The sequence below is a fragment of the Danio aesculapii genome, chromosome 25, assembly GCF_903798145.1.
Source record: "Danio aesculapii chromosome 25, fDanAes4.1, whole genome shotgun sequence".
In the NCBI taxonomy this organism is placed as follows: Eukaryota; Metazoa; Chordata; class Actinopteri; order Cypriniformes; family Danionidae; genus Danio; species Danio aesculapii.
Genome location: NC_079459.1, coordinates 28,851,511 through 28,866,811, shown reverse-complemented (window position 1 = coordinate 28,866,811; position 15,301 = coordinate 28,851,511). Strand labels below are relative to the sequence as shown.

The window sequence follows — 15,301 nt, the reverse complement described above, 5'->3', positions numbered from 1 at the left end:
ACATATTTTTAGTAAAATCTTTCTCACCATCCATTAGCAATGGTCAAGAAATGTCCATAAAAGGAACCAAAAGCATTGCCAAAACATTTATTGTGACTTCAGTAGTTTAGCTGTAATCATACAAAGCTTCAAATAATTAAAACTACATTGTTAGCATTTGTTTTCAACATCAGGTCAGTGTTTGTGTTTACTATACGATACATTTGTGTTGCACTGCTAATGTCAATACATTGTACAACACGTGGTAAATGCACAAAAAGATAGGCGAACAAACTGCAGTTTTGTTTTGATATTGTATGATTACTGTTGAACCACTGAAGTCTCACGACATGTTTTTGACTCCATTTATAGACTTTTAATGTCTCTGGCCTATTGCTGTCTATGAATGATTAAAGCATGGGTCTCAAACTGGATTCCTGGATGGCCGCAGCTCTGCACAGTTTTGCTCCAACCCTAATCAAACAGAGTTGATTCAAATAATCAAGGTGTTCAGTGCTACTATGGACTATTAAGCAGTTGTGAGTTGGAGGTGGTTGGAGCTAAAATCTGCAGAGCTGTGGCCCTTCAGGAACTGAGTTTGAGACCACTGGATTAGAGAGATATCGAAACTATCTTAATTTGTGTTGTAAGCATGTGGACTCGTAAGGGACTCGTAAGCATCAACACATATCCCCAGTTCTTTCCTATCTGGGCTGGCTGCCTGTCAGGTCTCGGGTTGATATTTAAATTATTATTGTTTATAAATCCTTAAATGGTCTGGCACCATCTTATTTATCAGATCACCTACATGTGTATAAAGCTGCGGTCACACTGGGCTTTTCCTCCCATAGACTTCCATTGATACGCACACGAATGCGTCAGACCGGAAACGCAAGGTCATGCGTCAAGTTTCGCAGGTTGCTGCGGTGCAAAGTTCAAGCTTGGTGAACTCTGACCTGCGAAATTGCATCACTTGACTGTGTGAGACCAATCGAGGATCAAAACACGATCTCTCTGGACAGAAATTTAAAACATGGAGCAATCGCTTGCTTTTTTTAATGTCTAATCATCTTGTTTAATCCCGCCCCTTTTCGCAGCGCCGCACGACAGAATTTCGCACACACAAAGCCCGGTGTGACCATAGCTAAATCCTGGTAGGTCATTTATATCATGTGAGTAGTCTTTTCTTTCTGTACCAAAGACCTTGGTGTACAGTGAGCGAAGGGGGATCGGGCTTTCGCTGTTATCACCCTAAAATGCTGGAACAAGCTTCATAGACACGCTCCAACTTTACTTGTTTTAAAAACCTTCTAAAATTGTACTTTCTTCTTCAGCATTTGAGCCTTTTTAATGTTGAGAGGTTTCTCTTGGTTGTTAGTTGTTTCTTATGTGCAAGGCTTGACATTAACACCCGCCAACCTGCTAAATGCGGATAGATTTCAGCTGTGGGGGATTAACTGAAACGCCCACAAGCCACTTTTGCTGGTTGAAAATAAATTTTAGACTGTAATTTTCATATAAGGATTTTTCTTATCGGCAATAAGGATGGCCCAATATGCCTGCAAATATGATAGAATTGAGAAGCAGCACAAATTCAGTTCAGTTCATGTTGTGTTCCTGTACTGTTTCTATCTTCGTTTGGAAGAATCCCCCCTTCCACCCCATCTCCACTTTTTCCTCCCTTTTCTAAAGGGGGAGCTCTCGAGACCTACCTGATCTCGGATCTCCTGATATGCTTATCGACCGGGCGGGAGCCCTGGGCTCAAATATCTCAGAGCTCAGGGTTCTCTCCCGGGACAGCATGCCAAACCAGCTTTATACGCCAAGCATATCTAAGTGGGAACTCTTGAATATTTCTATAGCGCTTTTACAATGTAGATTGTGTCAAGCAGCTTAACATAGAAGTTCTAATAAAGTCCAATTGTGACAGCAAATTACAGTTGCTGCTTTCGCTTGAACCATTCTTTGAACAGATTATTAACAGGCCTAACATTAACCGTGTGCGCGTGATCTGATCATCTTTTCATTTTCGCACACTGAATGTTTTTCACCAGTTTTTTTGCTTAGTTATTTTTGTTAATATGGTTAAATTATCTTTATTTTTCACAATAACATTGCTTTAATAGGAGATTAACTCCCCATTTATATGTAGTTAACTGGTGATCTGGGATCTTTCAGATTACTGTGCATAGTTTAAGATACATGACAGTTTCTTTTAAAATGTCAATTGTTTTGTGTTTAGTTTTTTAAGAAGTGTTTTATTAAATTAAAAAGTGAGTGTATACAGCTATATTTTGCTTGTTTTGACATTATTTAAAATTTGTGGCTTAAAAAATAATAATAATAATTTATTTATTTTTTGTGTAATCGAAGTTAAATTTGGCAAATTCTTAGTGTTGAGCCCTGAAAAGTCATGTAAAATAAAAAGTAATTGCAATGCGACACTTTGAAACCATAAGCCATTTGCTCATGCATGCATCATGCATCAAAAAGTGAAATGAATGAGGAGGCATGTGGACATAACAAACAATATAAAGTAATTTTACAGTGTCAAAGTCAAATTTATGCATATAAAATATATTTTTCCAACAACAAAATTGTGGCTAGGGAAAATGGCAGTAATGTTGGAAAGTTGGAAGTCACGGTGGCTGGTCATATGTCAAACTCTGCATATGTTTCTGTTTTTTTATTTATTTATTTATTTATAAATTTTTTTTATACTTTTATTTTTTAATCAGTATTGGTTGTGTTCAGCACTTTGGCCAACATTGTTTTGTAAAAAATGTGCTATATAAATAAACTACTACTAAAGATAAACAAAAAGGATTGTGACGACATGAGAGTGAGTAATGAACAGAATTTTAATTTTTAGGTGCACGACCCCTTTAATGTAGATTTTTCCAAGAATTGCTCTTGAACTAACTTGAACTTCTGATTAATAAGCCAATGTACAGCAGTCCTCAGTGTACATACATAACATTCATGTCAAACGAGGCAGTGTCAATAGAAACTCAAGGCACTATAACAGTATTAGTTTATCTAATCGATGTTTTATGTTTGTTCCCTCCCTTTGCCAACAATGTGCCGTGTCTCATAAGGAAGGACCTGGGCATTTTCTGAAGAACAGCTGTTTCTTTTTGAGCGTCAACACTTTCGTTTGCGGTGCTACTAAAAGGCGGAGCCATGGTCTCGCTTCACATGCACATCAAAAAGCTGATGTTTGCCTTTGGTGGAACTTTTTTTGCCGTAGAGAAGTTGTTTGATGGCTTGGCCTGCTCCGAGTATCAGCGAATTATGATATTTGCTGTTGATTGAATGATGATTTACAAAGGAGTGCCTAAATTTACTTGCCGTCTGATGAGTTGCCAGCCTTCTAATTATACACTGGCTGATAAATAAAATCCTGTCACTAAATACTAATAGATGTTTGATTAAATTAATAATTTCGTGTTTATATGCCTTTAAATAGAAAAATGTGTTGTGTAACCCTATATAATGATTATATTATTACGTTTTCTTTATATTATTACGCTTTCTTTACTTTCTTTACGTTTTTTTTTTACTTTATTATATTATTTTGCAATATTTTATTCATAATGAAACTTTGTAATTTTTTTGCAAGACAATTATTAATTTATCAGGGGTCGCCACAGCGGAATGAACTGTCAACTATTCCAGCATATATTTTACACAGCGGATGCCCTTCCATCCGCAACCCAGTACTGGGAAACATCCATACACTCTTGCATGCACACACACACTCATACATAAGGGCCAGTTAAGTTCATTCAGTTGCCTAATGAAGCATGTTTTTAGACTGTGGGAGAAACCAGAGCAACTGGAGGAAACCCACACCAACACGGGGAGAACATGCAAACAGAAATGCCAACTGGACTCAAATCTGAGACCTTCTTCCCCACTGAGCCACCATGTCGCCCAAGACATGCAAGTCTATTTATTTACATAAATCTGTCAGAAATAATAGGTTATAACTGATATTTATTTTGGTTTCATTGCCACCAAGATTTGTTTTTAAAGTGCTCAAGGTGTTAAAGTGAACGTTCACTGTGGTGTTGCTGTGAAAATAAACTTTAACCCTTTATTCCCCACAGCCGAATCTCCATCTGTCAGCGATCAGCATCTTCATGTCATGATCAGTCCCATGATCCCCCATGCTCTGCTAGTGTCTGAAGGGAAATATATTTGCATATATTGCCATATCAGATTTCAAAATATGGGAACAGCTATATTTTAGTCGCATAAAACGGTTCAGACATTTTAAATGCAATCATTGCAACGTGATATTTTAATCATTTCTCTATATTGCACAGCCCTATAGTAGGCACAGGTTAGTATGTGAGTGATATATGAGCTGGTTTACCAGAAAGATGAAGTGAAGATAATTTGAGTCTATGGCACTTACTAATAGAGATAAGTTAAAAGCTGTCAACAGAGCTGTGTATACTGGATAAATATAAAATGTTAAACTTTTGGAGGAACTGTTCTAATGGTCAACAAGTCTCAAACATGAGCATATTTGAAGAAATACCCATAAACAGATGTTTATAGAGACATTTTTCTCAAAAAATTCAACTCAGGCTCATAATGAATTGTATCTCTATATACATTTTTGGAGAGCGCCAATTACGTCCCAGCAGCTACAGTTTTTTGCAGTTTTTGTTTTTTGGGAATCCACCAGAGGCCGCTGTGTACGCTTTTTAAGATCTCAAATTTCTTTCGCGAGTGCCATTCATGTCTGCTGTTCTCACGTAAATTCAACAGAGGCCGCTGTCGACTGACTGACCGATTGACTGACCCACCCTCCTCTATCCCTAAACCCAACCAATAGCGTTTTCAGAAGCACTGATTGACCCACCTTCCCACTTCCCTAAAATGCAATCCAGAAAAAGAAAAGCCCCCTGATTTTACCATGTTTTCAGATTTTACCACATTCTCACCCTGTTATTTATAGGTTTGTTTTATTTTTTGACTTTTGTTTTTGTCTTGTTTTGCTTTCTGGAACCGTTCTATTCTGGACTCGAACGCTGTCGTGGTGGTCATCTCCTTTCTGCGACTCAAGTCCGCCGATGTACATGGCGAGCCACTGGACAAACAGGTAACAGCGGGAAAGGCGTCCATAAACAGAGGTAAGCGGTCAGCTGGTGTTCATTTTAAAGATGAAACGCAACCATACGTACTTCTGCCTACATAATTCGAGATCTCCAGAAATGTATATAGGGCTAAGTTTTCAGAATGAGCCTATGTGAGCCTACAAGTTTCTTTCTTCTGTTGAACACTAAAGATTATTTGAGGAATGCTGGAAACCTGTAACCATGGACTTCCACATTTGCTTTTCCTGCTATTCCGAAAGTCAGTGGTTTCAGGTTTTCAGCTTTCCTCAAAATATATTCTTTTGTGTCCAGCAGAATAAAGAAACTCAAACTTTGGAACCACTTGAAGGAGACTAAATAATGAGCAAACTTTTATTTTTGGGTGAACTATCCCTTTAAGGTCAACACTGGGTCAAAAAAACGGCGTATTTGAAGAAATACCCACAAATAGTTATGGATGACCTCACATTCCTGGCAAGTCAAAAATCTTTACCAAGAAGGATCTGGATATAAACGCTGGCAGATGGTTTATGATCAGTTTGTTTGAATTGACTGAAGCACAGCTGGCATTCAGGAGCTTGAGACACACCTGTGTACCTGCCAAGATGCTGGACGTCAAAGAATCTTCAACACAGACAGGATCTTCACACTCACACGCAAACATTTTCCTGCATCCTGCCAAGAAACAGAAAGCTTAGTAATGTAAAATGTGATTCATTCGACGTTTTTATGATCACTCAGGGCCCACAGGACATCATTAAAGAATTATTTACACAAGACAATGTTTTAACCATTAGTCTTCATCTCGTTCCCCAAATCAACTGCTAAATGGTTTATTAATCATGTACTGTGTATTTATTTTGCAGGTTTTAGTATGTTTTACTAATCCTCCCTCATACAAGCACACAGAAGGTGTAAATTATTCACACCCTGCCGTAAATATAATATTCGCTAAATAAAGTTTATTAAACGTTTCTTCAAACATCGTTCAGAGATGCTGAGGAACTGCCGCCCTCACTCACTCACTGACACACACACAAATGTCACCACTGGACTTTTGTAATACCGCTTTTTTTTCTGTCACTGACCATACAGTAGATGACTGACAGACCCACCCTACTGGGTGGGGAGAGAAAGGTGATTGATAAACGATATAAAAGGGGGCATGAAAAGACGTCCAGCACTACTGAAGCTTTACCTGTAGACTTCTCTCACCTCCCACCATGGAGTGGAGAACATCTACAGTCTGCATGCTGCTTCTGGCGCTTTCTGGTATTCAGGTTGATTCAAAAAAGGGTAAGAGATAACTAAGTGATTCTTGATGAAGCATTTTGTTTTATTTTGGATTTGGATTCCAGTTTGTATAAATATATATATAGTAGTACTGCATTTGAGTAAATTCAATTGGAATGTTGTTGTTATGTTAATGCAATTAAACAACAATCAGAAAATGACTTTGCAGCTTATATTGCATTTAGCTATTTTATATATTTTTTATTTTCTTTGTTAGTTTTATTATAAATAATATAATGGGTATCACTTTATTTTGATGGTCCCTTTAACGCGTTTTGTCGAATTTACATTACATTGCATCTACATTGAAGCTAATTTTCATTAGATTATAAGTAGACCGTTAGGGTTAGGGTTAGTGTAAGTTGACGTACTTGCTAAGTTACTGAAATAAGAAGTATTTGGCATGTAGTCGCAATGAAACTTTGTCAACAAAATGTGCTATGGGGACCATCAAAATAAAGTCTCACCATATAATATTTATAAAGTTTATTTACATTATATTATTTATTATTTTATAATATATTTATTAGTTTTAAACAGACGGTCGTCTAATATTGTATTTCAGAATGTTTGGAGAACAGCCAAAAGTAACGTTCCCATAATGTTTGCGGAATGATAAAATGGAAAGTTTTCTTTAGAATCAAATTAAAAAATTATTGTGAATTTTAAGATTCATAATTTATAAGAATTATTGCATTTGTAATTGGTGCACTCTTTAAAATGACAAGATTTCTAATTGCCATCTTGGTCACACTTTATTTTGATGGTCCGTTTTTTGAATTTAAGTTACATTGCATCTACATGTCAACTAATTCTCATTAGATTATAAGTAGACTGGTAGATTAGGGTTAGTGTAAGTTGAGATGTACATGCTGAGTTTCTTATAGTCAGTTAAATGTCTGTTTAGCAGCAGTATCAGCAGATATTAAGCAGACAGTCTACTAATATTCAAATGGACCATCAAAATAAAGTGTTGCAGGCATCTTTGTTTCCATATTTTAACTTCCATAAAACAGAAAGAGCATAAAATAAAATGGAAAAAAAATTGTACAGTACATTATTAAAGAGATTTACTCACTTTTTACTCACCCTTAATGGTTTCAAACCTGCAGGAGTTTCTTTATTTTGTTGAACACAAAGATATTTTAAAGAAAGATGAAATGTATAGGAAAAACAAATACTATGGAAGTCGATGGTTACAGGTGTTCAACTTCAAAATACGTTCCTTCAACAGAATAAAGTAATTCAAAAATATTTGGAATAAGTAAAGCAATTAGTAATTGAAGACAGAATATTCATTTTTGTGTGAGCTATCCCTTTAAAGTTCACTGAAAGGAAATAAAACCGTTCAGTAACGCTTAGTAGACTGTCTGCTTAATATCTGCTGATACTGCTCCTTCAACTGACTATAACAAACTTTGAAAGTACACAACCTCAACCCCAACCTAACAGTCTACTTATAATCTAATGAGAATTAGTTGCAATGTAACTTTATAATTCAACAAACTGACCATCGAAATAAAGTGTGACCAACTGTTCCTTCCAAAACCCTCTTTGACAGCTTTATTTTCAAAATATATTTCTTGAGGACCATAACCTCGATCTTCGCTTTGTTGGTGCCATAACATCAGTTATCAAAGAAATAATATGAAGTGAATTTTCTGTATGTTGAAATTAAAAACAGCAGAAAAAAACAGGAACCGACCTGTTGAACATAGTAGGTCGTAGTTTCATCACTTGATGCTATCAGCTCCATTGATGACTTGCTTTAGAAGTTTCTAAAGGTTGTCGATTGCGAAAAATGTTCCTTTACTCATGATGACTTGAAGGCCAGCTTGATCATCTTTGCAGAAATGACCCATGTAAAAATCTGAAATATACTCAAATGGACCATCAAAATAAAGTGTTAGCCATATTTGTTTAAGTAGACTGTCTGCTTAATATCTGCTGATTGGCTCCTTTAACAGATATTTAACTGTCTATAAGAAACTTTGCAAGTACATGTCAACTTACACTAACCCTAACCTACCAGTCTACCTATAATCTAATGAGAATTAGTGGGCATGTAGATGCAATGTCACTTAAATTCAACAAACGGATTATCAAAATAAAGTTTGACCCAAAGAGGTACTTTTAGTTGATTAATGCAACTTTTGCTATTGTTATTAGTACATAATATGCCCCAAACACTCTTTAATTTGAACATTATGGGTTGTGGAAGACAAATATGCTCTAATTTATTTCAACATTTTTTGCAGTCTCTCCGAGTAATCATGTCAACAGCATCTGCAGCATGTGGGGAAACTTCCACTTCAAGACCTTCGATGGGGACGTCTATCAGTTCCCAGGGATGTGCGAGTATAACCTGGTGTCTGACTGCCAAAGCCTCATTCGACAGTTTTCGATTTACGTGAAGAGGACTGAACACAGCAGTGGCCCTAAGATCAGCAGGGTCTCTATAACCATCAACGACATCGCCATTGAGTTGACAGAGAACCAAGTCAGCGTCAATGAAGCAAAGTAAGATTGTGGGGAACCAAAATGGCTGCGTGTAAAATAGATTGTTCAATGCTTTAAAATCTTTTCCTTTATTCAGAGTGACGCTGCCCGTCCATGTGTCAGGAATCCTTGTGGAAGAAAACACAATTTACACCAGGCTCTATTCCAAAATGGGCATCACTGTCGTGTGGAACAAAGATGATGCAGTCATGGTGAGTTTAGAGGAGGGCTAATATAAGATAGAATCAACCTGAACATTATACTTAAATAATAAGTCTTGAACACGTCACCATTTTTCTCAGAAAACATATTTCTTAAGGTGCTGTTGCAAAGAACAACCAATCTAATTAGTAGAGAAATGAAGTTATTGAAAAGTATTGAACACATGAAGAAATGGAGGTGTAGAAAGGCAATGAAAGCCAGACAGCAGCTGAAATCTCTCAGGAGTTCTTCAGCAACCCTCTGCCCTTCATCTTTGTAAATGAATATTAGATGCTTCAATCAAACATCTACTTTAGCAGGATGATGAAGACGAAACCAGGGTGGACATTTCAGCAAGACAATGATCCAAAACACAGCTAAGGAAACTCTCAAAGAGAAAGCAAATCAAGCTGTAGAATGGCCCAGCCAATCACCTGACTTGAATCCAATAGAATTTACAAATTAAAGCTCAGATTTGATAGACGAGACCCACAGAACCATCATGAATTTTACACTCTGTTGAAGTCTGTAAACACTCACACCTGAGCAATTCATGTGACTTGCTCTTTAAGCGGCTATCACCAAAAAGCCTTTTATATAAAGTATTAAATATATTTCAGTAGTTCAGCACTTTCTCCTTGTCATTTTATTGACATTACACATAACTCATAATTCCATGTCAACAGCTCCCATATTATTGCCAGGAAAATGCATGACGTGTTCAATACTTAATTTCCCCGCTGTATTATGGATATCAGTTCAGTTTATTTATGAAGCACATTTTAAAAGCTCATACAGATTTTTATTTTTCCATAAAATTTTTATTAGAGGAACCTGCTCATATTTGTGAACTAGGCTACTACTTAATACTTAACAAAATAACCAAAAAGAACCTGAACATTGACAACAGTTAAAAACTACTTTTTAAAGTCTGATTGTGTATAGTATCTAACCCATATGTACTATTGGGGATGTTTTCATCCACTCTGGTATGATTTTGAGTCTTAGTTTAGCCATAACTTTTTCTGCTTCAGCTAGCAGAATGATTTTTGGTAACTAATCTTATTTGACTCATATTTTGAGAAAATTCTTTGAATTGAAAAAAAAAAACAAAAAACTCAACAATACACTCTGGGCAAATTCACTGCTCTTTTGTTATTTTCGGGATGACAACATCCACTGAATTAAACTGCTGTAAAAATGCATCAAACAAATATATTTAAATTTTATTTATTTATTTTTTTTGCATAAATCTGTTAATCAACCTCAGTCCTGATCAAAACCACTAAATGTTTTTTTTTTTTTTTTTTTTTACAGGATTTTAACTCTTTAATTGCCAAATTCATAAATAATGTCACTGATTTGGTGGGAAAAAACACACACAAAATGTGTTTTCAATATAAAAAGTATTTGTGGACTAGATTTATTAACCTTTTATAACACTCTAGGACATGTGAAACAACATTGCCTTTGATGTATTGATGATTTTGCCCCATTGACTTCCAATATAAACACATGTTTTTTGATCACAAAGCCATGACACCATATAATCATGCATTTGTGATGTTGGTGGTTTTCCTTGTTAGGAAGAGGTCAAATTTTTCATTACTGTTTATCACCAGTTGGCACCATTAATCATGCCAAAAAAAGCTTTGTTTCTGGATTTTTATATGGAGTATAACAGCAAATAAAGTGTGAGTGTGTGAGAGTGACCTTTACACACTTACCTTGATGTGTCTGAGAAAATCAAAATATGCTTCTCAGCTCTCAGAACTACATGGAATAAACAAAAACAAAGACTGTGTATTTATGCACCATCAAATGTGGTTATAATGAATAAACAGTAAATTAGGGAGGAAAATGAAACTCTAACAATGCATTCAAGCCAATGTTGTTACTAATCGTTCACATGTTCCAGACTATGATAAAAGGGAAAATAAATCCAGTCCACAACTACTTTTTATATTAATAATATGTAATTTTATGTGTTTTCTTTCACCAAATTAGTGACAATTTGTGAACTTGGCAATTAAAGAGTTAAAATCCTGCAATTTTTAAAAACATTTAGTAGTTTTGATTAGGACGGAGGTTGATTAACAGATTTTGCTATTAACATATTATGCAAAGAAATTAGAAAAAAAAAATATCTGATGCATTTTTACAGCAGTTTAATTCAGTGGATGTTTTCATTCCAAACATGACAAAAGGGTAGTAAATCTGAACAGTGCACAAGGGTTAAATGACTTTTGTCATGTGACCTACGGCGTTGTTTAGCTTCACTAGCATTCACAGAAACTATCGCTACGGCATGGCTATGGAAAGTGTCCATCATTTTCACACTTTTAAAACTACTTTTTGCTTACTTTGTAACTTTTTTTGGAACTTTAAGGGTTACCAGACAATTTTAAAAACACAGTTCTTGATATTTGAGTAAAGGTATTTGGAGAGCAGAATTTATTGCAAAACATGACCGTGTTTAACTGACGTAAAACTAGTTTACACCACAGGAAACCAGTAACATTAAGAGGCCTTTTAAGAGAGTAGTGAATGATTTAGCATATTGTGCAAGACGCTGAAACATGTTTAGTCAAGTTCTATATAAGGCAATTTTGAGTGACACCCTGAAATGTCTGCATAAAGATAATACTTCAGTCTGTAAGTGGCATTCATTGGTACCACCTATATGTTCATATCATGGTATTAATTCCAATAGCATTTATCACACAAGACTTGAACACAAACTTCATATTTTTGTTACTCACTTTGATAGTCAAGCCTAATCATTTAAAAACAAACTACTGTGTGATGTTGTGACAGGTGGAACTGGACTCAAAGTATTCCAATCGCACTTGTGGATTGTGTGGTGATTTCAATGGCATTCCCGTTTATAATGAGTTTATTCAATCAGGTAAGTAGCTTTTTATAACTGTGTTAATTTACATTAAGGCACAATTACAAAAGTATCAATTCAAGCAGCATAAATATTCCTAATGCATTCCCAATCTGATTAGAGAAGATCAAGTGTCTATATTTAATTTCATACAGGACGAAAGGTTGGATACACTGAGTTTGGGAATATGCACAGAGTTCCCAACCCAACTCATCAATGCGAGGATCCATTTGAAAACATGGATGAGCAAAATGTGGTGGACCAGTGTGAAAAATATGTAGGTTATAGAAAAAAGTACTCAATTCCACACTATACTGTTGTGTTATGACCGTGAAGATGTACAATGACTCTTTCACTACAGCGGGCAGACTGCGCAGACCTTTTGGAGGATGAAAAGTGGTCTTCTTGTATCTGGGTTTTGGACCCTGAGGCCTATATTAAGGCCTGCACAAATGATCTCTGCAACCGTCAACCTGAAGACGAAGACACCACTGCGCTCTGTGCAACCCTAACTGAATATTCACGACAGTGTTCACACGCTGGAGGAAATCCTCCCACATGGAGAACAGCAAAGTTCTGCAGTAAATACCATCAGAGTTCTGGCAAAAATGATCAGATTTTTTTCACATTTTCAGAAATTTCTAATTACGATTTGTTTCTTCCCATGCAGCTGTGCAGTGCCCCTACAATATGGTACATTCTGAGAGCGGCTCCCCATGTATGGACACGTGCTCACACAAAGACACAAACGCACTGTGTGAGGAACACAACATCGATGGCTGCTTCTGCCCACCAGGTCAATACTACTAACTATATAAGAAATATACATAGGATCTAAGACTAGACACGAACATTTAAATGTTTGGAGCCAGTAAGATTTTTAGCAATACTTTAATGTGTTGCATTAATCAAATACCTGACCCTAGATTAGGGCTTCCCAAACTTTATTACCCCGTGCCCCCCAAAATATCAATTCCAGTGACTTGCGACCCCCACAATCCTCGGAGGTGGTTATAAACATATAAACATTGCACACAACGTTGTACAATAGGAACTATATAAACACGAGCATACTGACAACACAAAAAACTGTAACAGTCTAATGTCTCATTCACACTAGCAGCGGCTTTGTAGCTCCCTGTCGCTCTTGGTGGCAACCTGCAGAAAATGCAGGTTTGTGTAGATCAACAGCACGGAGAATCACGTGAAAGAGGATCACGTGGGGTCAACAGGTGCTCCTATTGGCTGTCGCTCAAGAAAGTCGCTCTTCATCTGCATAAAGTTGAAAAATTCTGATATATATTTACAGTAGGAAATTTACCAAATCTTTCATGGAACATGATCTTTACTTAATACTGTAATTATTTTTGGTATGCAAAAATAATAAATAAATGTCAGAGACAATGTATTTTTGACTATTTCCATAAATAAATATACCTGTGCAACTAGACTAGTTGCAACTAGATAAGACTAGTTTTAATGTCCATGGTCAGATATGACAGTAAAGACATAAATAATTTTGTAGTTATTACTTCAGTAAAAGCTGCTCTTTTGACCATATAATATTAAGTGAAGAATCCTCAGCGAGTTCAGTTTTTTTTTTTAAATATTAAGCTCAGCATATATTAAACAATTAATATACAGTGCCTATAGAAAATCATCATACCCCGTGAAAGGCTTTAGTTTTACTCACATTACACCCAGCCTTTTCAGGATAAAGTTATAGAAAGGCACAGGTTTGGGGAAGGGGCTACCATACCTTTCAAATGCTGGAAAAGTGGTTTGAGTTCAGACAAATAAAGTAATTATTTCAAAGGGGTATGATGATTTTCTATAGGCACTGTTTAACTGTTGTCAAAATTGATAAAAATAAGAATTAAATAATGAAGAACTGCATATAGTTGATGCAATATTATTAATGCAACATATCTTTGTTATAGGAACTGTGTTTGATGACATCTCGGACACGGGCTGCATCCCAGCAGAAAAGTGTCAGTGCAAACATGGCCGTGTGTACAGCTCAGGAGAGGTCCTGCGCAAAAGCGAGGAAGAATGGTAATCAAACACACTCCTCTGACAGATACACATTAAACACTACTGCTTTTTGAATCCCAGTGCATTCTGTCTGCAATTGTATTGTTTGCTTCAGTTACTGTCAGGAGGGAAGCTGGGTGTGTATGAGTATTCCCGGGCCCGGTCTGTGTGCAGTAGAGGAAGGATCTCACTTCACCACATTTGATGGGAAAGAATTCACTTTCCATGGAGACTGTAATTATTTGCTCTCAAAAGTAAGCATGTTTTTGTCGGCATCAATAGCCTAGTGGTTAAGTGCGCCATCATATAGCAACAAGGTGTTCACGGCGACCTGAGTTCGATTCCCGGCTCGAGGTCCTATGCCGATCCTTCCCCTCTCTCTGCTCCCAATGCTTTCCTGTCTGTCCTTCACTGTCCTATAATATTAAAGGTGAAAACCCCTAAAAAATTATTTTAAAAAAAGTAAGCATGTTTTAAACTAGTCTGGATGTAGGTGTAACCCTGCCGGTCCTACGCCACCCAACCCGCTCCGAGCTGGTATCGAACCGGCTGCCTTCCGCATGGGAGTCGGGTGTTCTACCAAGGAGGCTAAAGACCATGGCCTCTAGTGTTTGTCGCTAGAGCACCGTTAGAGATCAGAGGAGTGAGGTTTACCTGCACAGCACTTACTAGCTGGCCTCCGTTACATTTATGATCTTTAAAGGACTGTTTCTTTTTACATTCCAAAGTATTTACTTGGAAATTAGGCGGCACTGTACCTCAGTGGTTAGCACTGTCGCCTCACAGCAAGAAGGTCACTGGTTTGAGTCCCAGCTGGGCCAGTTGGCATTTCTGTGTGGAGTTTGCATGTTCTCCCCGTGTTGCCGTGGCTTTCCTCTGGGTGCTTTGGTTTCTCCCACAGTCTAAAGATGTGCTATAGGTGAATTGAATGAACTAAATTGGCTGGATTAGTTGGCGGTTCATTCCACTGTGGTAACCCCTGATAAATCAGGGACTAAGCCGAAGAAAAATGAATGACTGAATGAATTAAAATGTACACATTCATGTGATCATATTTCTGACTTTATTCAGAACTTCAGGGCAAATGTTTAAATAAAAATGTTGAAATAAAAAAACTAATTTTAATAAAATGTAAAACCCTTTTTATGTCACTACTAAAAAATGCAAGATGTAAACATTGTACTTTCAAGATTGCAAATTTCTCATGATGCTGTTATCAGGGGCGTAGCAACCAGGGGGGGCGGGGGGGATACGTCCCCCTCACTTTTAGAGACAGACCGCTTAGAAAAAGGAG

At 36.8% G+C, this 15,301-nt stretch overlaps 1 protein-coding gene across 1 annotated transcript in view; it reads left to right on the top strand.

The window, feature by feature from the left end:
- The first annotated feature begins 6,288 nt into the window (after window positions 1–6,288).
- Window positions 6,289–15,301, top strand: part of LOC130219363 (mucin-2-like) — a 32,400-nt gene continuing 23,387 nt past the window's right edge. The window contains exons 1-9 of the mRNA XM_056451759.1: window positions 6,289–6,386; window positions 8,642–8,903; window positions 8,980–9,094; window positions 11,901–11,991; window positions 12,129–12,250; window positions 12,335–12,554; window positions 12,644–12,769; window positions 13,914–14,028; window positions 14,123–14,261. Coding sequence (XP_056307734.1) covers window positions 6,314–6,386; window positions 8,642–8,903; window positions 8,980–9,094; window positions 11,901–11,991; window positions 12,129–12,250; window positions 12,335–12,554; window positions 12,644–12,769; window positions 13,914–14,028; window positions 14,123–14,261 — 1,263 coding nt within the window. The 5' untranslated portion in view covers window positions 6,289–6,313. The remainder of the gene's footprint in view (window positions 6,387–8,641; window positions 8,904–8,979; window positions 9,095–11,900; window positions 11,992–12,128; window positions 12,251–12,334; window positions 12,555–12,643; window positions 12,770–13,913; window positions 14,029–14,122; window positions 14,262–15,301) is intronic.